A 22,601-nucleotide genomic window follows, 5' to 3' on the forward strand; every position below is an offset into this window, starting at 1 on the left:
ACAATGTGAATGTGATGGTGTGTTATTTTGCAGGAGAATCATTAGAGGTACAGCATTCCTCTACAAGACTGCTGGACATCTATGAACCTTGTGCAAGAAGTTGAATTGGTGTCTATTTAGTATAATGTTGACCCAGTAGCAAGTGAATACCTAACAAAATGTGGATTGTACATTTGTACATCAGCAGAAAGCACTATCATTCAAACTGCATCTAACTGAGGTCAGGCTCTAAAATGCATTTTCACAGCGTATTTCCTGGCATCAGTAACAGGCTGCCCTTTATTTGATACCAAATGTCTAACAGAGAAACTACATTACCCACATACAGCAGTGACACTGACCAAGATGAATACTTCTCAGCACAAAAGTTTCTGATTCACACAGTCAAAGCAGTACCAGCTCCATGATATAATTCTGAAAAATGTTTTGCTGTAATCTGATTTAGCACAAAGTATGTTTACATCAATCACTGATATTCAAGCTATGTGAATCCTACATGGAGACAGCACGCCTGTTACACGACACCGCAAATATTATCCAGGGATGAGAATGGGTATGAGTGGAAAAAAAAAAGAAAAATGAGCCAGAGGTATGGTGTCAAGACAGGTGATTCACAAGAATGACACCCTGCCTGGCCAAATCCTCAGAAAATTCTCATCCATGAATACCTTTTCTGTTGCAGAAACTAGTTTCCTTGGTACATTAGAACTATTACATATTCTTCACTATGTTGTTCTGTACAGATAATAATCCCATGTTTTCAGCTTGGTCTGCACATGGAACTAAAGACATTAATATTAAATTTTTGTAAAATAAACATTTCATTTCACATTTCATGGCAATACTGTCAGCAAAACATTTACAGGATTTGGAGGGTTCTTTACAGCCTACACGCATCACTCAAGGAGTTATTCTTCTCCTCAGATCAATAACATGTTGTGTACATACAATGGCAAGAAACAGTAACTAGGGCACTGTAAATAATGGGACAATGTTAACACAAGTCTGTTTACATGATATGTTCAACACTTCAAAATCTGAGCAAGTTATCTTAGAAAAAAGTCTCTAAATAATTAACAATCTCAAATCAATGACCTTTCCCCATACACTAGAACCCATAGGGTATCTATCTATTCTTGTATCACAAACCATATCAAGTGCTCTATATGTCCATATCAGGACTGTATGTCCATAAATGGGCATGATTAGAAACAGCACGTTCTTCATACATATGGCACTCTCATGCAGGCATAGATTACAATGTGACATCCTGATTTTGCAGTACATGTTAGCATGTTTGGTTGAGTATGGGAAATTGTTTCAGAGTAACAAAGAAGGTAAATGTACAGTACAGTACAGTAAAAGAATGTGAAATAATGGCCAGGTACTGTAAAGAGAATGATCAAGAATACTTGTGGACATCATTGCAGAAGACACATATGTACCACAGAATGATTAATAGTCCCAGTGGCACAAGCATGCATGTTTGGTTCAGGAACAATGATCAGTCACATGCAGGAACAATGGAACAATGGAACAATGATCAGAGCTTGTCAATACCATGGCTCAGCCTTCCTCTCCCTCCACAGGAACAGTTCATATACAGGACAAAATAAGTTAGGGATATTGGTAATTTTATGATTGATATTTCATCAGTGTGTAAGTGAATAAATAAATCATTATTCACAATTTCAAAATTTACTCATATTCCTAATTATTTTTGTCCAGTATATATAACAAGTACATGTGATAATCACATATGTAATTAGTTCTCAGGGAAGCTTGACGATGAATCATCTCCACACTGACAGATGACCTTAGCACTACATCTACTGTCAATGTTACAGTACAGGAGCAGTTACAATGCTAAAGTCTCTTAAGATGTTGGTTCTTCTCCAGTGCCCAGTCCATCCATCTGACCTCCACAAATGACGGATCTTTAGAGTCAGTGGTCCTCAAATATTAAAGTGTAAGGTGTCCTGCTCCACTGGTATCACTGGTCTCACTCACATCAAGTACTGGCAAACAAGGATTTGTTGGACTGGGGCAAACATGTTTACGAGAAGCAGATAATGCACAGCAATGAGCAAACCCATATGGTGTGTGAAAGGGAGGGTTGATACAGGCTAGTGCACCTGCAGAACATGATGATGAAATTGATTCAGTGTGTTGCTAAACACTGTTGCTCCGAAGACTCTCATATGGTTGGTGGAGCAGGTCGGTAATATCATGCCCTGCGGCCCTTTGCTCACAATGGCAAACGCCAGTGGGCACCACTCATACATGTTAATATGGGTCAACTGACAGGTCGCACACGTGCACACATACACTCATAATGATGTGTTTGTCTGAAATGTGCCATCCTTTTTGTTCGTATCTATATTAAAACCTTGGAAATTTTTCAAAGAAAATTTACCATAAAACGATGAATAAAACTGGTTAGGTCTTCATTGCCAGTATATCTGTATCCAAGCAATGGCCCAGAACAAGTAAACGGTCATTCCTTTGGAGGTAGAAGTGGAAATAGACAAACATGAACTGAACTTTCTCCTTACAACACTTGACAAGTCCATAGATATCAGGTAAAAGCTTACTAAATGTTAGTTTATCTAAATGTACAGATTTTGTAAAATGGAAGAAATATATAATTAAAACTGTATAATGAGAAGAGCAAAATGCCAGATATAACAACGCAACGATTGTTGTTGACTAAGATTCTGTGTCATCATCTCTTGGGCATGGTTGGAGTCACACCCATCAAGCGGAATATAAATGCTGCTATTTTCTCATATGTGAGGAACATGAGAGCTGCAGTGAGCACCGTCTGTAACAGCTTTGTCTCCATCCCCTTGTACAACGCTTGTACACCCTGAGTTCTGGAACACAAGAAGCATGTCAAAGTTATATCAGCTTTCCTAAATGAGTGAGTCAGTTGAATGAGAGTAAATTTAGTTTTACGCCATAATATTCCGGCTGTATGGCCACGGTCCGTTAATACTTGAGTTTCAGAAATGAGAATGGGTAGGTGTGAAAAAAAATGAAAATGATCTAGGCCTCTTTGGAGTCGTGTTAATTGAAACAACATAACATATATCATGAACAACACCAGTACCATCAAGTACACGGAATTCAGCGGATTTGTAGAAAATTCTCATCCCTGGAGTTTGGATGAGAAAATCAAGTGATCAACAGCATCAGCATTGATCAGCGCAATTGGGAACTGATGACATGTGTCAACCAAGTCAGCGGGTATGACCACCCGATCCCGTTAGCCGCCTCTTAGGAAAAGCATAGTCACCTTTTGTGGCAAGCATGAGTTGCAGTAGACATATTCTACACCGGATCTTCACAGGTCAGATACAGCATGACATGTCAACCTGACTGGAAAGTACGTCTACTTACTGCCACTAAACACAATCAGGGCAAATGGAGATTCCAGTCAGTGAGCATACATTTATGCCAACCCAATGCTTGTAACTCCGAACCCAAAATTACAGCAACATAGATAAGTGGAGCAAACATTTGCTGATAGTTTTTTTACAATATGTCAACATCGTGGATCAATGTTCATAACATCAATCATAGGATCATCAGATTGATGTTCTATTACCTACATTCTTCGGTAACACTGTAAGGGTATGTGACACGCATGTTGTCAGATTGTACCGATCTCACAAATAGAGTTGTGACGATACGCCCATGCCACGATACGATACGTATCACGATACTGGTAGTCCAATACATACGATACAATACATATCGCGATATTTTGTCCTTGCATACAGAAAAATAAAAGTACTGGAAATAATGTGCTGTTATATCATTTCAGGGAAGGTATTCTTCTCCCAAAAAAAATAAAACATGTCATCATGAAAGACATTTTATTAAAAATGTTTAGCATGTGTCAGTAAAGTAGTGTTTTCCCAAAAAATGGAATAGCAGGGATCAACATTGGCACAACTGGCTTTTTTTGCACAGATAACAAAATAAATTTGTGAAAATTATATCAGTCGGAGCATGTCCATGGCAATATTTTCCACGAAAATCTAAATAGAAAGGGAGACGGTGTTTTTGTAGACTGCTAAGTATGTAAGTATCGTGTTGAATCGATACACGACAATCGTATCGATGTATCGTATCGTGCAGCTCTTGAATCGCGACAACTTGCGTATCGATTAATCGTCACAACTCTACTCACAAACCACAGTTTTGCCTACTAAACACAAAACAAGCAGGCGTGTTGCTCTTATTAGCAGTGTCAAGGACATGTGAAGAGAGGTTGATATATATCTAAGTCTAAATAAAAAAAGTGAAATGTTTCTTGGGCATTGGCACATCACCTTTATTTGTGCGAGTAACAATTTTTTACTACCACTTCAAAAAAATAACTCTGACTTGGCCGCATCACAATCATCCATTTGTCGACTATTAGAATAAGTGTCTGTAAGAACAAGGGTGACTAAATCTATGACTCATTAGTACGTGCTAAAATTCCCAAGATGTATTTGAGAGAAAAAAAATAAAAATGCGTTACTCGTCACTTTTTTTCTCTAAATTTTTTTTTAAAAAAGTACTACCACCCTCATCACTCTTGAAAAAAATGTGCCCAAGAAACATTTCATTTTTTTTATGCAGCCTAAACATACCTGACAAGATGATGAAGATTCTGTAGAATAGATTGCGTGGATTCCAGTTTGGAAAATCCAGCCTGAAAGTAAAAACAGCTTTTATGACACTGGAACATTTACACCTTCTATGCGACAAAGCACTTCCACATGTACTATTGACATCCCCAATATTCCAGCAATATTTATGCAGGTGACACCATGGGCATGAGATGGGCTTCATGCATTGTACCTATGAAGAGAAACAAACCTGGACCTCCGACATGGCAAGCAAAAACTTTGACAACCAGGCTACCCCATCACCTATCTACTTACCCCCCCACCGATAGATTAACAGGCAATAAATTCATCCAAGAGATTGACAATTTGAGACTGAGAACTTGCCTTGACACTGAGACACTACCTTGTGACTGAGATCTTACCCTGAGATTGAGATCTTACCCAGAGACCAAGATCTTACCCTGAGAGCAAAATCATACCCTGAGACAGAGATATTACCCAGAGACGGAGATCTTACATTGAGACCAAGATATTCCCCAGGGACCGGCATCTTACCTGAGACCAAAATATTACCCTTAAACCAAGATCTTACCCTGAGACCTAGATCTTATTCTGAGACCATGATATTACCATGAGACCCACGATCTTACCTTAAGACCTACAACTAACCCAGAGACTGAGATCTTACACTGAGACCAAGATATTACCTAGAGACTCAGATCTTACCCAGACACTGAGATCTTATCCTAAGACAGAGATCTTACACTGAGACCAAAATCTCACCTAGAAACTGAGATCTTACACTGAGACCAAGATATTACCCAGAGACTGAGATCTTACCCAGATACTGAGATCATAGCAAGAGACCGAGATCTTACCCTGTGAGCATGATATCATGACACCCAAGATTTTACCTTAAGACCTAAAACTTACCCAGAGACCGAGATCTCACCCTGTGACCATATCACCCCAAGACCCAAGATCTTATCCTAAGACCGAGATCTTACCATGTGACCAAAATCTTACCCTGACACCAAGATATTACCCAGAGACCGAGATCTTAGCCAGAGAACAAGACCTTACCTAGCGACTGAGATCTTACCCTGAGGCGTGACTGTATGACTTGAAGAGGGTAGGTTAAAACTGTGGCTGCTGCCTTTGCTATTGCACCAATCACAAAGTAGAGGAAACCACTCAACTCCTGTAACCAAAGAAACACAATGTAAATACATAGTAAGCTATACATTGTCACATTATGAACAATGTGACTAAAGCATAACTTTAACAAGTAGTCAAGTAAGTGAGTTGTGATGCACAAAGATATAATAGTATCAGATTCTTCATCATATCAAATACTGGTTTCACTTGGTTGACTGCAGATGGTGGTATCCTGATGTTCCTCATATCCAACACTGGTTTCACTTGGTTGACTGCAGATGGTGGTATCCTGATGTTCCTCATATCCAACACTAGTTTCACTTGGTTGACTACAGATGTGGCATCGTGATGTTCATCATATATCAAACACTGGTTTCTCAAAGTTGACTGCAGATGATGGCACCCTTACGTTCATCATATCCAACACTGGTTTCACCTGGTTGACTGCAGATGATGGCACCCTTACGTTCAACATATCCAACACTGGTTTCACCTGGTTGACTGCAGATGATGGCACCCTTACGTTCATCATATCCAACACTGGTTTCTCAAAGTTGACTGCAGATGATGGCACCCTTACGTTCATCATATCCAACACTGGTTTCACCTGGTTGACTGCAGATGATGGCACCCTTACATTCATCATATCCAACACTGGTTTCACTTGGTTGACTGCAGATGATGGCACCCTTACATTCATCATATCCAACACTGGTTTCACCTGGTTGACTGCAGATGATGGCACCCTTACGTTCATCATATCCAACACCGGTTTCACTTGGTTGACTGCAGATGATGGCACCCTTACGTTCATCATATCCAACACTAGTTTCACCTGTTTGACTGCAGATGATGGCACCCTTACGTTCATCATATCCAACACTAGTTTCACTTGGTTGACTGCAGATGATGGCACCCTTACGTTCATCATATCCAACACTGGTTTCTCAAAGTTGACTGCAGATGATGGCACCCTTACGTTCATCATATCCAACACTGGTTTCACCTGGTTGACTGCAGATGATGGCACCCTTACGTTCATCATATCCAACACTGGTTTCACCTGGTTGACTGCAGATGATGGCACCCTTACGTTCATCATATCCAACACTGGTTTCACCTGGTTGACTGCAGATGATGGCACCCTTACGTTCATCATATCCAAAACTGGTTTCACCTGGTTGACTGCAGATGATGGCACCCTTACGTTCATCATATCCAACACTGGTTTCACCTGGTTGACTGCAGATGATGGCACCCTTACGTTCATCATATCCAACACTGGTTTCACCTGGTTGACTGCAGATGATGGCACCCTTACGTTCATCATATCCAACACTGGTTTCACCTGGTTGACTGCAGATGATGACACCCTTACGTTCATCATATCCAACACTGGTGTCACTACCCCAACTCATACACCTCTCACATGTAGGATAAACATTTCTAACTCTACAATCTACTTCATTATCTCATACAGTGGTATATTCAAAAGTAATCAAGGAAAAAGTATATACCTGCTTTGACAATACAAGTTTCAGTGATGACTTACAGGAGTCCTGAGAAGCTTCTGGAAGTATCGCTTGATGAACTCGTACACCATGAACTGTATAGCCGGGTTGGAAGCCAGCAGCAGGGAAGGCATGGTGCCATTCCACAGACCGAACACACCCTCAGCCTTCACGATCTTCGTCAGGCAGTCTACAAACATAACACTGAACTGAACAGAATTTCAGCCATATCGTGGCATGTCGGTAGACGTTCCACAGCGAGTGAAATATTTCCTGGTGGTTTCTTCTTTCATAAACCCTAGACTGCTGACTGATGTGGGATAACTGTGAGGAGTTCAAACCAGGAACAATGGCTGGCACCAGTGCAATACTCCCTTACGTAGCAGCTAGGCCTGAGTACATGGAGACCACAAAAACAACTGTAAGCACAACGTCAGGGACCAGGGCACTTTCCTTTAACTTGCATGCGGACACGCAATAAATGAGTGAAACAAATGACATTTTATCCTTTCTCATTTACTGGGAAAGCAGTCTTTAAGTCACTTTAAGTCATGGCTACTATTTGTCCATACCTGCACTTTCAGCAGGGTCTGCTAGAGAGAGACTGTGTTGTCACTTACCCAGGATACCCTTGTATTGCTGTGTCGTGTGCTCCTCATACTTCTTGGTGTGGAGTTTCGCCCCTTGCAGCTTTATACGCGTGTTGACAACCCAAAGCGGAGTTGTCACTAACACATTGACAATTCCTGAAACATACAATAATCCTTAGTAAATCTACACATATATAGTAGTAATAATATCATCACTGCAGATATACCTTTCGCCTCCAGTCGTGCATATTATCAATAAAGCACAAAATGGCATGAAGGGGAAATTACTCTGTATTTTACCCAATTATTTATTATGTTCAGACAACATAGCCATGTCTGAGTAAGACAGTGAATGTAAACTGGTCAAGACTGAGGATTGCTTTTTCTTAGGTAAGTGAGGGAGTGAGGTGTTTCTGTGTTGCTTGAAAATATACAGAATTTATAACTGCACAATCAGTGTTAAGGTGCACTCTCACGGCATGATGCTTAGTAACAACCTGTAGCATGCTACTTGTAGGAACATTAAATATTGTAACAATTTTGGTTCTAGTGTAGTTTTAAAGTCATAAACAACCCATCAGTCACAAAATTCAAATGAAATTCAAAATTAATGTGTGCAACTGGATTCTCGAGCAAAATGCCATTCAGTTTCCACTGTGGTAAGATCCAGTTTCTTCAATCATGTCTCTGACATGTTGTCAGTAAGACAATGGAACGATCCTATGGTCTGGACACATATCTGTGTTATGTAACTGGTACAAAGCCTGCAACTTGTAGTATGAATTAGGTCACATCCCTAACCAAAACGTCTGCAACTTGTTATTTTTCAGCAGGGCTGCAAGTTGTTACTACAAGACACAGCATGAGAAAGCACCTGCTGTTTCATATGGGTAGACGGTCAACAGTCTAACATTTTGTGCACCTTAGTAAAATCCATAAGCACTGGTACACAGCTGACAAATCTTCAACCATGTTTCAGTAATCTGCAACGATCAGCAATCCGAATTCATGCTGACATGTCTGTGTGTACTGAACATGTAGAGGAAGTAGCACATGCAGTAGTTCAGCCATAATATTGTTACTATGTAAAACTAACCATACAAGCACATGAACTCTGGTCAACAAAGGCCAGTACAGTAAAAAGCCAAACATCAATAAGAAATATGATGGAGAAAACTGAGCAGGCTTAACTATCAAACAATGCCACAATAGTAGCTGTCATGTTTCACCAGGATGGATCTATACAGACCATTTCTGACAAACATAAAAAAGGCCCAGAAATTTTAAACATCCAAAAACTTAAATGAGACAAAACAGGAGTTGACATGAGAAAACTCAGGCAGCCTTCTCCACATAGAAGCCCATACATTACTAATCTCATCTGACATGATGGGTAGTGGTCAAGCCTTCGGGTAAAAGCATTCACTCATCAAACTGAGTGTCTAAGTTTTGATCCACTCAATACATGAACCCATATCTGGTGTCTTTTGACTTGATATTTTTGAAATACTGCTACAAATAGCATAAAACCATCCTTAGTCACCTGAGACAAATCCGAGGAACAGATCCTTGCTTGGTGCTGCTTTCTCTCCTGGCCCAATGAAGACACTCTTCAGGCCATTATACGTGTAGAAATATACAAAGTTGGACAGGCAAAGGGATGACACAACTGAGAACCATCCCCGGTATATGCCATGGCTGAAATATAACACAAACAGCAGAGCTGAGGATCTCCTGAAATGTTACAATTTCATACATATTGCAATAATTAAATCACTGAAATAAGTGATAAGTATAAACAATGATAAACAATATTCTTTTTATCTTTTAGTTTTATTACATTTCAAACTTACAATTTAACCAACCTAAAGGCCAAAATGCACATTGCACAGCCAATAACCATGTTTTGTGATGCACACAATGCTTCTTATGTTGATACTGTGATAGGGGAGATAACTCGATCTGCTCTGGTTCTGTTGCGCACGTCAAGATTTCACAAACTAATAACTCAAGTATTGTCTGTCCCCAGTATCTGCATGTATCTGCGAATCATTACAACTTTCCAAGGGAAGGAACTCTGCACAACAATATGAGGTACCTTAAATGACAAATGTAATGCTGGAAATGCACGGAAAATGGTGTTTGGCTTCAATATCATTATTATGAATTTGACACAAGATAAAAGCACACACATGATACATGTACATCTCTACCTAGTTGGATATTGAAGCTCATATGCAAAAAATGCACTTGAAGGGTGACTTCATAGGAGGAATTCTGACGTTTTAACAACAATCAAACATATATTTTAAGTACAAACTGTAGTTTCGGAATACAGACCTTAATTATTCATACTGACTATTATATAGCCTCAGCTAATTAAACAACATAAATGATTGTAAAGAGTTGGGATTTTTAATATCAACATGTGAAAAATATAGAACTCATGTGGAAGTTATATTCAAAATAAGTACGCAAAAAAGCTCAAGTCAAATCACATAGATAATCTTGTTCACCCACGAGATGTTTTACTTTATGTATGAGCACTGAACTGGCAACATGTGACTTGACACATCTGCAGAACAATTAATTTCATATTCATACCAGTATTTAAGACTGGAGAAACAAAGTGGGGAAGCTCTCATCAGGGTCTACTATACAGAGGTCTACTATATAGGGTCTACCATACAACGTATAAACATGGTAAAACCCTTCATTTGACATATAGTCAGGCTTACAAAGATGTAAACAGATCAGTTACCTCAGGGGGGCGTATCAAAATCAAAAACAGTTAGGAAACACACACTGGATAGCATTCATAAGGGTCTCATATGCCGTGTTGTTTATAAACTGTATGAATGCAAAATCTTACTAAATACAAGATGAAATCAAAGATACAATAAATGTCTCGAAAACAACACTTATTGTAACTGTGGTAGAAATGGGGTTCAGGTACACCAAAACGGGAGATGACAGAGCTATGGTTTCAAAAAAATAATCCATCCTGTCCATGCAATCAGCTTATCTCAGAACAGTTGAAGAACAATTGAAAAACACTACAACTTGGGATTTCAAATTATATACCTTGGTGAAACCTGGTGTAATACAAATCACTCAAATAATTGGATGTGGCTTCTGTTACGAGTGTGTATTTTCCGTATATTTTGTTATTAATTCAGTAATAATTATTATTGGGTCACAATGTTTAGTGTTTTGAATATTAATTATGATGGGTCACATTTCGTTTTAATATCTGGTCAACACTTTTAGGATTCTGGTTTTCGGAATTTATCTGCTCCTAGTTTTCGATGTCTACTTCTGGGAGACTGATTCGAGGGCATTTTCAGTGTTGATGATGTTCGTTTGTACCCGAACTTTCGGGGAAATCACTTAGAATATATATAAGGGCTGGTTGCCATGCAGAGGGTGACACTCACACTCATTCACATCACTGCCAAAGCTTGAAAGCCCGTCAATGCCTGACCTACATTATCTGCTGTCACACCGATCGCTGTGTTGACATTCAGCCATAGTTGATTCTCTCTCACACCAAGACTTTGGTGAGTTTGCTTTATTGTATTTTGTGACCCACTGACTTAGATTTCGTCTCTCTTGAATTGTATTTGTAATCAGCATTGTTATATGGACTTGTGACTTTGCACCCGTTGCATAATACAGAATTTGAATGTAAACAACTTGTCTTTGTTCTGTTTTGCTGGTTTACAAGGGGATTTCTTACATTGTTGTCACGGTAAATTCTTAACCGTAACACTTCCTTCAGATTGTTATGATGCACCAGTGCTTCTATCAGGCAAACATATATGCCTGGTCATCTTGGATGCTGGTACCCAGAGTAAGGGACTGATTGAGGGGTTGCAACTTGGTTTTTTGAGGCGAAAATATCTTATGGTAGTTACCATAGCAAATTGAATAATGATGTACAGTCAAACCCCGTTGTGTCGAACTCGTCGGGTCCAAGGGGAAAGTTCGTTTTGGGTTTGGTTCGAACATCTGCTTTTACCATACCATAGCAAATTGAATAATGAGGTATTTGGGGTTTCATTCGAACATCTGCTTTTATCGCAGCATTATCATTTTGGATGAGGCCAGTTACCATAACCTGCATGTCCCTTGTACCATCACACCCACTATGAGCAATCTCAAGGCTCAGTTTCAGGATTTTCTCACTTCAAGTAACGTGACATACATTCTGTCAGAAACAAAGCCCCTGTTCATGGAAACAATCCAGCAGCACAAAGGCAAATCCAGTACACATCACTGATAAACTAGCGGCAAAACAAGGCAACATAGTTCTGCGTACACCAGCACGGCACTGTGAGCTCAATCCTATTGAGCTGATCTGGACTAACAACAAGGCTCTTATTGCTCACAATAATACCACATTTAAGCTTTCAGGCAATAAAAGGCCTTGTGTATTCTACTTTCGTGAGAATAAACCCAGAAGTATGGCAAAAGGCTGAGTTCTCAAAAGGAACTAGGATACCGTCTGCGAGAGGACATTAACGTCAGCCGAGTAGCAGCTGTTGTAATTCTGCTTGAGTCCTCCACCAGCAGTGATACTGACACCTGATATTTTGAGACAGTCCCATGACATGTACTGCCCACGCGTTACATAACACTGTCACCCTGTCTGACTGCCAGGTGGGTCACAGTATAGTTTGTCGAAGTTTTTCGATATTTTATAGGCAAACATGATGATTAGGGAATTGGACATTGTGATTACCGATATGCAATATTGGGTCGAGGTGGTACAAATGAACATATATGAGTTTTGAATCTGAAATATCAACCAAAATCAGATAATTGCCAAAGAGCATTTTATAAGCATTCCTGGCATTACTTGCCTTTTTTGTTGGCACATTCAGCCATGGTGTTCGTGTTGATGGATTACATACACAGGTAACACAGTATGTCCTGATATGTGTGTGGAATAGATTACATGTGTTATTACAAACTCACATTCCTTCTTCTTTAATGATATCACCTATTACTTGAGGTGTGTGCTTAGACTCTCGCTGATCATCAACTACAAATACAAGAGTTAACACATATTCAAGTTCAAAAGTCTAAACTAATTTCATACAATGGGTAAAGGCTGCAAAAACTGAGTTTCTGATGACAAATTCTTGGGCAGTGAGTGAGTGAGTATAGTTTAATGCTGCACTCAACAATAATCCAGCTATATGGCAGCGGACAGTAAATAATCGAGTCTGGACCAGACAATCCAGTGATCTTCCTAATGAGCATCGATCTGCGCAACAGCAAACCGGTGACATGTGTCAACCAAGATGCCTCTTTAGATGCCTCTTACAACAAGCACAGTCACCTTTTGTATGGCAAGCACTGATTGCTGAAGACCTATTCTACCCCAGATCTTCACAGGGCCTGTAAGTTATGGGAGGTACAATCACTTCAGTGCTAAGATTGTTACTACAGTATAATTAGGCATCAACATTATTGTACCAGTATGTTACTGTAATTGAAAAACATACTTAAATGAAGATCGAGTTGCAACACAAACATAATTAGGTGATATATTACAAACAACTTACTTTGAAGTCGGGTCCGAGCTGTGTCCAAGGGGAAAAAGACAGTAATGGCCACCACACTTCCCTGATGATCAGAGATGAAGATGATGAATGGTGTTATGGTTATATACTGTTTGAAATATGCACAGACAGTGCAGAGTTCATCACAAATCAACATGTGGGAAGATGTCAGACCTCTCCAAAGAAACAAGGAAATATTCTCCAGATACAAACGGAATATGGTGTAGACTTTTGGAAAAGAATGTTTCAGATGACATGGGCTAATGAATTTCATTTGTGACTGTGGTTTTGGCTGTAAATGTAAGTTTTGTTAAGGAATTTCATTTGTAATCTTTCATTCAAATTTGACAAAAATATTGAGGTTAGAAGAGTTCAGTGTTTTGTTACAAACATTGGTGGAGTTGATTTCACACCTTTGTTGTGAGCAAGGTGATTTAAGGGTTAACTTCTGTGTGTTCAACCAGAAATCATTCATAGGGGTGAAAATTTTGCTTCCTGTATTTGAATCACGCATGGCATTTGTCAGCTTGATCCTTGTTAATTGGACAAACATTGATCACCATCAGTCTTTAATGATCAGTCAAAGGCAGATCTTATGCTTTTTAAACAGAATAAAACGATAGATAACAAGATTGTAGATTCCACTTTGATAAAATATAGTGTGATTTGTATACAGAAGCACTATATTTACAGTTTTATTTTAATTCTGTTTATTTAATTTTTTGTGCGTATTTCTTTTCTTTGAGTGAGTATTATATATGGTGGTTTGTGACATAATGATGGATACTTTAGGTGAAGATTAACAGACGCCCACATCAGAAAGCTAGGAAAAAGACAACACCCAGGACAAGTTAGTTTTCATTTTGGGCAATCAAATACTGGTATCTCACTTGTCCGTGGACTGCTAGATAATTTCCACTTATGGTTTCAAACTGCAAATAAACTTGGATTTCATTTCATATCTGCTTATAATGTCGCTATTACATTTCGCAACAACAGTAATTTAGAGCTATCAGTCTTTGAAATTTATCACTCTTTGATAAATAGTCCAGTAAACATTAACATCAAACACTATGTCATAAAATCAGGGCAAGTAGAAAATTCGTCAGGACAAGTTACTCTCATGAAGTCACTTGCCCTGTGGGAAGTCACTTTTCAAAAATATTTTGAACCCCTCTACCTGTAGAGTGAGTGAGTGAGTTTGGATTTACACCGCTTTTAGCAATGTTCCAGCGATATCACAGTGGGGGACACCAGAAAATGGGCCTCACACATTGTACCCATGTGGGGAATCGAACCCGGGTCTTAGGCGTGACGAGCAAACGCTTTAACCACTAGGCTACCCCACCGCCCCTGTACCTGAAGACCAGATTCTAGTAATCTTGTTGTTCCCATGTATTTATAACTAGACCACCAGTTGTCTGACTTTGTGGAAGCCGCTGTGGCTGGATGGGTTAAACGACTGACTTTGTATGATGGGGCATTGGGTGCCTGACTCTGACAGTGACGGAAGGAACTCAGCTCAACAGGCTATCTGGGGCAGGTGTCTTTTGATCCAATAAAGAAAGTTTATTCAATACAATATCAAAGAACATGACATAAAAATATGTTTCAAAAATGATTAATGAATGGCGTCCAAACAAAGTATCACACAAACTTGTGACAAAAGACTCAACAAATACCAGTCAGTCTCGTATGATATGACTAGTCCAGCATATAACTAGACGACTTCGCATTATACCAAGGTGTGCTCGGCGTCTAGCCGGCGAGTGAATTTTCTTTTCGATGCAGGCCTTGGCTGGAATACGATTCATACGAACTAATGATATGACATGGAGATACGTGATTGTCCGATGAAGAGATACATAAGTACATACACTCAAAGCTTCATGGTGTCAGCGTGTGCATTCTGTTTTATAAAAAAATGTAGGATTCGTGAGACATACCAGATAAAATTGTTTCAACTTACCACGGCACCTGATACAGCATGTACAAGGTTTGAGTATGAGAACAGCTTTGACAAAGCTCCCGCGTGGATCATTTTCGTCACTCCATTTTTCAGCTCAACTTGAACTTTAGGAGCTACAGCAGACGAACATAACCTAACTGAAACAGGAACCGGATATCCCCGTATGGTCATTGTAGGGCAGGTCACACTATTTCAATGTTGACAGACCGGTGTCAACTGTACCGCTTATCAAACCCCGCCTGCTCCCGAACTCACCGGTAATTTTCGTGTATGCATAGACCACGCACGCGGGTAGTCAATTTTAGTAAAGTATCTCTTTGGGAACGAGCAGAATATTACAGAGATATCCCTTAGTGATTAGGAAATATGTATTCATCATTTTACTGTCTCCTATCCCTGCCCACAACTAACGAAAACACTGCGAACATCACCAAAACGAAGCCAAGGTTTAACTATGTCCTCAATTGAAAATGTCCCTTCTTTTTCTCCGAAACTTCCGGGACATGTGACATGCAAGGTGAAGGTCGTATATCCTGAACTGGCGTTTGCTTTGGTTCCGTGACTGACGATTTGTTTTGTTCATATCAGGAGACGCGGAAACCAGTGCACGCCAGATGATATTGGTTATTTGTGTGAAATGTATCAAGCGCGGGGAAGGAATTAGCTCAAATCGACAGATTTATTCACTTACTTACTAAAGTGCAGAGCGGAGCTTTCAGGGGCGTGATATAAGTCGAAAAGCAAAACAATTCACTAGATCTAGTTTGATTACTACAGTGTAGTGTTCCAAGGACTGTCAGTTTGACGTTAGCTGCTAAGTGCCGGGACCTCGAACGAATAATGGACAAACTGACAGCATTGTCTGGGATACTTTTCTTTACGGCTGATGTCTTTGCTATTGGAAGTCTGGCCAATCCTGACTGGATTGTAACAAGTGTTGCTGGTAAGTTAGACAATGGCACAGGTCATGACTTCAGACACAACGTGCAGGGTTTGTCAGAATCAGTCTTGCAAGCAAGTCTTTCTTCTAAAGTTGTAGGTAAGAGTTCCGAATGTAATCCCTGCCTGAAATATGCTCCATTTTTTAGGATTTTTTCTGGGATTTAGGGTTAGGCGTAATGTTGGGTTTTAGGTTTAGGTTCAGGCCCTGTATCAAAAACACAGGCCAATATTCTTCAGCATAGAAGGATCAAAAACAACTACGGGGAGGGTGGGTGGTAAGAGTTGCACGCATACTCCTACCCCAATCAAAAGCCAATGTTACAAACTGACGTACCTCACCCAAAATATACAATTAATAAACTAGAACAGGTGTAAAAAAACAATCAATGAACTTATTTCATTGTTGGAATATTATTACACCAGGGAAGATGGACATATTCTATGTTAAAAGAGAGGGGTACAGGTGGAACTGTTTCCTGTCCACTGTACATTTTGTCTAGAGACGTTATTCCACCAATAATTCATCACAAATGTCACAATTCGAAGACAATCGTTGATTTCGACCACTCGACCTGAGACAGTAAATAAATGCTTAACTTACAAATAATTGGAGGCGCTTGAGTTTACCCCAGGTCAATTAACATTAATTTAAGTAATGTATTCATTGCATGTATAGTTAATATATCAACAAGAAAGGTGTAAGTAAGATCCTTGTTTAAATTAATCAGACGTAACAAGGGGATTCTACAGGAACATCGTTTGTGGCGAAGTGACATTCCCATGTACTTGGCGACACAGCTTGACAATGATGACAGGCCCGATGATATGAAGGATGACAGACCCAATGCTACAGACACCATATGTCAATAACAGATCATAGCTTTACTAACTATTATACAGTCTATGCATCAGTTCAACCGATAATAATCACAAATGTTCGGGGGAAGAATTGACTGCACATGGTGGAAGAATCATACATGAACGAAATGTACGGTTGAAGAATGGTCTTTGGACGAAATGTGCAGTGGACAAACCAGCCTGAACCCGTGAGATCATGCAGTGAATTGCAGAGTATTTTTCATTTTCTTTGTGTGTGTAAGTGCTACATTCATGAAATCTTTCTAAAGAAAATATGTTCTTTTTTTTGCCATTTTCAGGCAATATGAGACTTGGTCTCACTCGACAGTGTCAAATGATTCATGGACGGCCTGAGATCTGCACCTCACCCCGACTGTCAACAGAGTGGATGTTTTCATTTATCTGTATTGTGGGTGGAATTCTGTGCCTGACTGCCACATGTGCTCTTCTCTTTGCCTCCCACTGGCGGAGGGCCACAGTTCGCTACTCAAGATGGCTAGCATTCATTGGGAGTAAGTTTATTCTTTATGAACATTTTCTCTTTTGTCTGAATTAATACCCATTATAACATGAAGTATTTATTTAAGCAGAATTTACTCCAAGTCCACTACACCATATACACAGTGTGAATACCCTCTACATTAGACCCGTGAAGGTCCCGGGGTAGAATAGGCCTTCAGCAACCCATGCTTGCCATAAAAGGCGACTCAGCTTGTCGTAAGAGGCGACTAATGGGATCGGGTGGTCAGGTTCGCTGACTTGGTTGACGCGTGTCATCGGTTCCCAATTGCGCAGATCGATGCTCATGTTGTTGATCACTGGATTGTCTGGTCCAGACTCGATTATTTACAGACCGCCGCCATATAGCTGTAATATTGCTGAGTGCGGCGTAAAACTAAACTCACTCACTCACTCACTCTACATTATGTTGTGATACTGAACAGATTAAATACTCAGTACACTTTGTAGTATTGAAAAGATTAAATCTCCAGTACAACCTATACATCTGAACAGGTTAAATCTGCAGTAAATCTTGGAATATTGTAGCAGATTATAGTGCAATTTTCACAAAGCAAGATTAACACAAAATAAACTCCAGGACGTCATGGTATGGTACAAATTAATAATAGTACAATATTTAGTATGTGTAACAAGTGGCCAATATTCTTTGAAGGTTCATTAGGTTGGTCTGAACTCCTCACAGCTCAGTGCCTCTACCTTAGCCTAGCTACAGTTCTGAAAATAATGTTCAATTTCTATAATTACTTTCAGTGACTTTGTTCTGCCTGGCCGCCATTGTATTCCCAGTGGGTTTCCATATCGACGAGATCGGAGGCCAACCCTACAAGCTTCCCAATCATACGCAAGTCGGATCATCATATGTTCTCTTCATCATGGCCATTTTCTTTACCATTATCTCCGAACTCTTCACAGGGAAGGTGTGCCTCCCTGTTCTGTGACCATCTCCCAGAGCAGGGCTGTGTGGAGTTAGGTTATGATAAACAGTGAATGAAAGACAGTGATCTGAAACATAACATTGTAATAATGAGGTAATGGAGACAGTGATACAGAGTCTTAGTTTTAATGTCTTGCCACAATGATAATTAGATTACTTTGACATGCAACATATATTACAGTTGAATCTCATCTCTCAGTTTTTTTAATGTATTGTTAATCTTATAATTGTCCATACACTCAATGTTAAAAAACAACATCAGTCTCTCTGTGTTAATACTCTTGTTTGCAAAGTTTCCCCTGATGACGAAAGTCTGACTGTAACAAATTGCATTTTTTATGGCTGCTGAAAAGAATCATTAAAATATGGCAGACATGGAGACATCACTTGAGCAGACATGACTGGTCTGCTCAACCCTGTTAGGGTTCAACATGTTCATCATTCACCTTGTTCCGTGACCTGGGATCTGCCGATGGCTTAACACCAAGCCAATAGTAATCAGGCAGGACCAAATTATGGTGCTTTTCTGAAACATAGGGGCCATGAATTGTTTTCAAAGGGATCGCTATAATCAAAAACTATTCAGGATAATAAGTGTAAATGCCATAGATGATTTAGAATGTGGCACAATGTCCTATGTAGTCTGAACAGGTCCTATGTAGGATCTGTCACTGTCTAATGCCGGATCTCTTTCTGTGTTCAAAGGTCTAATGCTGGATCTCTTTGTGTGTTCATGGGTGTAATGTATGATCTCTTTAAGGCATGAATGCAGGATCTCTTACTGTGTTCGGGGATCTTTTGTTGGATTTCTCCTACCTGTACATGGTTTGGTGGCCTGTGACTGGGTTGCTTACATTGTTTCAGAAAGTCATACATCTCAAGTCTGATGCTCTTCCCAGAGGCACATCTTGAACAGTGACTTGTTTACCATGAGGTATTATTGGTATTATAAAACTAAATAAATGAGACTAGTTCACTACAGGTGTGACATTGTATTTTTGTAACATTTATTCAACAAGGTGAGTTATCAGTGCTCATTGACATAATCTGATAATTTCGGAAAATATTCAACTATTTTTTTCATTCCCCATCCTTGTATGTAGGAGGTAGACTGTCTCGTCTTAGGGTGCCTTCCAACCTGCTCAACTGCCTCCGTGGTCTAGGACAGCAGTTCCACTCTATTTGTGTCAGACCAAAAGACATTAAAAGATGGCTTATGTTGTTGCCATATGTGATGAGCAGCAGTAAATGAATAAAACCAAGGATTGGTCAGCATATTTGTATCTTGCATGTGAGTATGGTACCCATGTTAGTCTGTGACATGGTAGCCCCAAGTGCTAGCAATATATACTCATGGAAATAAATAAGGGAACACATGAAAGTACAAGTGTTCCTTTACTTTTTTTTTCCAGGTTTCTTCACAAGATGTATATCTTTGTGGGTGAAATTCTGAAATACTTACATGTACTTCTGTGGGTTTCCTTTTTCGTTTCCATGAGTGAAAATTGGTTATTGAATTGATCCTGTCTAGTGCCTTAGCCATTCACACACTCATGAAAATACATATGTGTGCACATCATTTTTAAATATGCAGCAATCTTGAACTTCGACATTCAGTTTCACCAAACTTTTACACTCATATAACCCGCTTCTGAAGCACCAGTATCCTGGAAATGGTCGGAACAAATTTATTTACCATAAAATGCTCATCTTATCAGTCATGAGTTTGTCTGGTCCAGAATTGAATATTACAGACTGAACACAGCTGAGTGTGGCATTGAAGAACTTATAACTGCATGAGAACATGATCAGATAGTCTTTTTAATTATGGTATGCTTGAGAATGTGATCACATAGTCTTGTGTGATTGTATGCTTCAGAATGTGATCAGATAGTCGTGTGTGTGATGGTATGCTTGCGAATGTGATCAAATAGTCCTCTTGTTGATGGGAGGCTAGGTGTTGGAAGTATGTGATCAACCCATTCAGTGAAATTATTTCAGTGTGTCATCTACAGATGGCTCAAAGGTCACACCTATGTACAGACTGATAGTATGCTGGAGCATTTCCATTGCTTTTGCTGAATAAAGTTTAGAATGACACAGAAAATTGGTTGTCTTTAATCAATATATGGTTGTATCAGATATACATGTCATTTCTTACAACTAGTTTGTGTGGATTTCTAATAGGTTCTCCATTCTCTGTACCTATGTTCAGTACGATATGTTGGAAGTGGACAAGCCAAACATAGGTCTGCACTACTTGTACTTAGACATTAGTGTAAGGTCGATTGAAAGATCTGGTTCGAGCTGTGATGCATTGGCTGTGTTTGGGGTTCAAATGCAGCTTATCAGTATGGAAAATATTGTATTTGATACATGAAACTATATTGTGCACTGCACTTCCTTCGTGGTTAATTTTCATCCACTCTATTTATGAGGTTAGTGAGTGAGTTTGGTTTTACGCCATTTCTAGCAAATATTCCAGCAATATCTCAGCAGGTAAGAATGCTAATTATACAAATAATTCCAGCCCAAACAACAGGCTTCCATAACACGACTGAGGTAAATATCCACTTGGCCTTTGTTCGGTCTCCATCTTCCAGCAGAAACATTGAGATTTTTTGTGTGTCTTTGAAATTTGGCTGAACATATTAACAACAATCGTTCTAATTTTTTTTCAAAATGTTTTATTTGAATAAAATATGATGTGTACAGCATTACTATAATCATTATTTTGTATTGTATATATGTCATGAACAGGGAATTAATGACAAGACCCACTGAACACCTTCAATGTTAAAAAAAATGAAAATGCAGAAAAAAGCTGCTGCCCTCATAACTAGAGATTTTTGTTCAAATCCTACCTATCACCTTGAACAAATCACAATGTGATACTCTCTTTACTGGAAGATCATAAACACCACCAGCTTTTAGTGTTCAGAAGGTTTCATTAGGCCAGAGTGATAATTGTTTAATAATTTGTGCAAACTGAGATGAATTCAAAGTTATGATTTTCTCAAATTCAGAGGTCTTATCAGGATTGTTTATTAAGTTTACATTCAATCATGTAAAACTAAGCATCAATGCTTCATCTCTGTTCTATGCCTGATATCCATCCTCGTTTCTGAAGCCAGACATTTTTAAATTTGGACTGTAAATCTGCCAACGCCAAAATGTTGAAATGTGAGATAGGAGATGCAAAGCTGTGGGTTAATAATTTCACTGATTGTTGAAGAACACTAAGCTTATTTACTGCTGTTGTCAAACTGCTGTTATGAATTGAATATTCAAAATAAAACAATAATTGAAACCTAAAACTTAAGGTTTTCTCTGCCCTAAATTCTTTTTAAAACATTTTGGAAACGAAAAAGTAAATAATGAACCTTGGAATGTTTCTTACTTCCTTTGTTTACCTGAAAATGTCAGTGACCAAACAGAAAACAGCTACAACCTTAAAATCAATTTCTGTCAAATATGAATTAGTTTTCAACATCCCACTTTAGATCTAGCAATACTGTGGGAAATAAATAATCAAAATACCTTTCATATATGACTAGACTAAAACCAAATGGCATTGTAAAACCATGTAAAGATGGGAATACATAAATATCAGCTACACGTGGCATGAAAAACTCTGCGAAAACATCCCCACATCAACACAACAACAAAACATACAATATGGTAGACTAAGTGACTAGTATCTGAGTTGAACCAGAGTATTACGCCTACCATAAATCCAGGAACAGATGTCTGACGCTTCAGCTTTTCAAACCAGGTAAACATTTTCAATTTCCATGAATGTGATACGTATGATTTGAATAAAATGTGTGGTCTGCATTTTGTATTAGATTGGCTTTTGTTTCAAATGCCACATTATTCGGTAGCTCTCTGTTAATACCCCATCTGCATCTGTTGATTGGAG

General features: G+C 39.1%; 2 protein-coding genes across 3 annotated transcripts; one reads left to right on the forward strand and one right to left on the reverse strand.

Annotated features, from left to right (window-relative positions):
- Positions 1 to 22: 22 nt before the first annotated feature.
- On the reverse strand, positions 23 to 15,912 carry LOC137285160 (peroxisomal membrane protein PMP34-like). 2 transcript variants are annotated; one of them, XM_067817399.1, is made up of 10 exons: positions 15,679 to 15,912; positions 15,424 to 15,560; positions 13,458 to 13,518; positions 12,865 to 12,931; positions 9,428 to 9,582; positions 7,915 to 8,040; positions 7,336 to 7,484; positions 5,728 to 5,826; positions 4,647 to 4,708; positions 23 to 2,876 (listed from the first exon to the last, which is right to left on the reverse strand). In XM_067817399.1, the coding sequence occupies exons 2-10, from the start codon at positions 15,493 to 15,495 to the stop codon at positions 2,726 to 2,728; spliced, it is 942 nt and encodes a 313-aa protein (XP_067673500.1). In that variant the 5' UTR covers positions 15,496 to 15,560; positions 15,679 to 15,912; the 3' UTR covers positions 23 to 2,725. The 2 variants fall into 2 exon arrangements, with proteins under 2 accessions (XP_067673500.1, XP_067673499.1); XM_067817398.1 differs by lacking the exon at positions 15,679 to 15,912 and having other exon boundaries at positions 15,424 to 15,676.
- Positions 15,760 to 20,786, forward strand: LOC137285163 (uncharacterized protein C16orf52 homolog A-like). Its single transcript, XM_067817402.1, has 3 exons — positions 15,760 to 16,366; positions 17,523 to 17,735; positions 18,496 to 20,786. Exons 1-3 carry the CDS (start codon positions 16,264 to 16,266, stop codon positions 18,681 to 18,683), a joined length of 504 nt encoding a protein of 167 aa, XP_067673503.1. The 5' UTR covers positions 15,760 to 16,263; the 3' UTR covers positions 18,684 to 20,786.
- Positions 20,787 to 22,601: the final 1,815 nt, after the last annotated feature.

This window comes from Haliotis asinina, chromosome 5 (genome assembly GCF_037392515.1).
Source record: "Haliotis asinina isolate JCU_RB_2024 chromosome 5, JCU_Hal_asi_v2, whole genome shotgun sequence".
Lineage (NCBI taxonomy): Eukaryota > Metazoa > Mollusca > Gastropoda > Lepetellida > Haliotidae > Haliotis > Haliotis asinina.

What these genes read in the sequence shown, in the direction of transcription:
- LOC137285163 (XM_067817402.1), top strand. Translation starts at nt 16,264, where the DNA reads ATGGACAAACTGACAGCATTGTCTGGGATACTTTTCTTTACGGCTGAT. An exon ending in GATTGTAACAAGTGTTGCTG is followed by an intron (nt 16,367 to 17,522) that starts GTAAGTTAGACA and finishes TGCCATTTTCAG; the next exon opens with GCAATATGAGACTTGGTCTC. An exon ending in ATGGCTAGCATTCATTGGGA is followed by an intron (nt 17,736 to 18,495) that starts GTAAGTTTATTC and finishes AATTACTTTCAG; the next exon opens with TGACTTTGTTCTGCCTGGCC.
- LOC137285160 (XM_067817398.1), bottom strand. Translation starts at nt 15,594, where the DNA reads ATGACCATACGGGGATATCCGGTTCCTGTTTCAGTTAGGTTATGTTCG. An exon ending in GTTCCTCGGATTTGTCTCAG is followed by an intron (nt 8,041 to 9,427) that starts GTGACTAAGGAT and finishes TGTATGTTTCAG; the next exon opens with GAATTGTCAATGTGTTAGTG. An exon ending in TCATACAGTCACGCCTCAGG is followed by an intron (nt 4,709 to 5,727) that starts GTAAGATCTCAG and finishes TTTTACTTTCAG; the next exon opens with GCTGGATTTTCCAAACTGGA.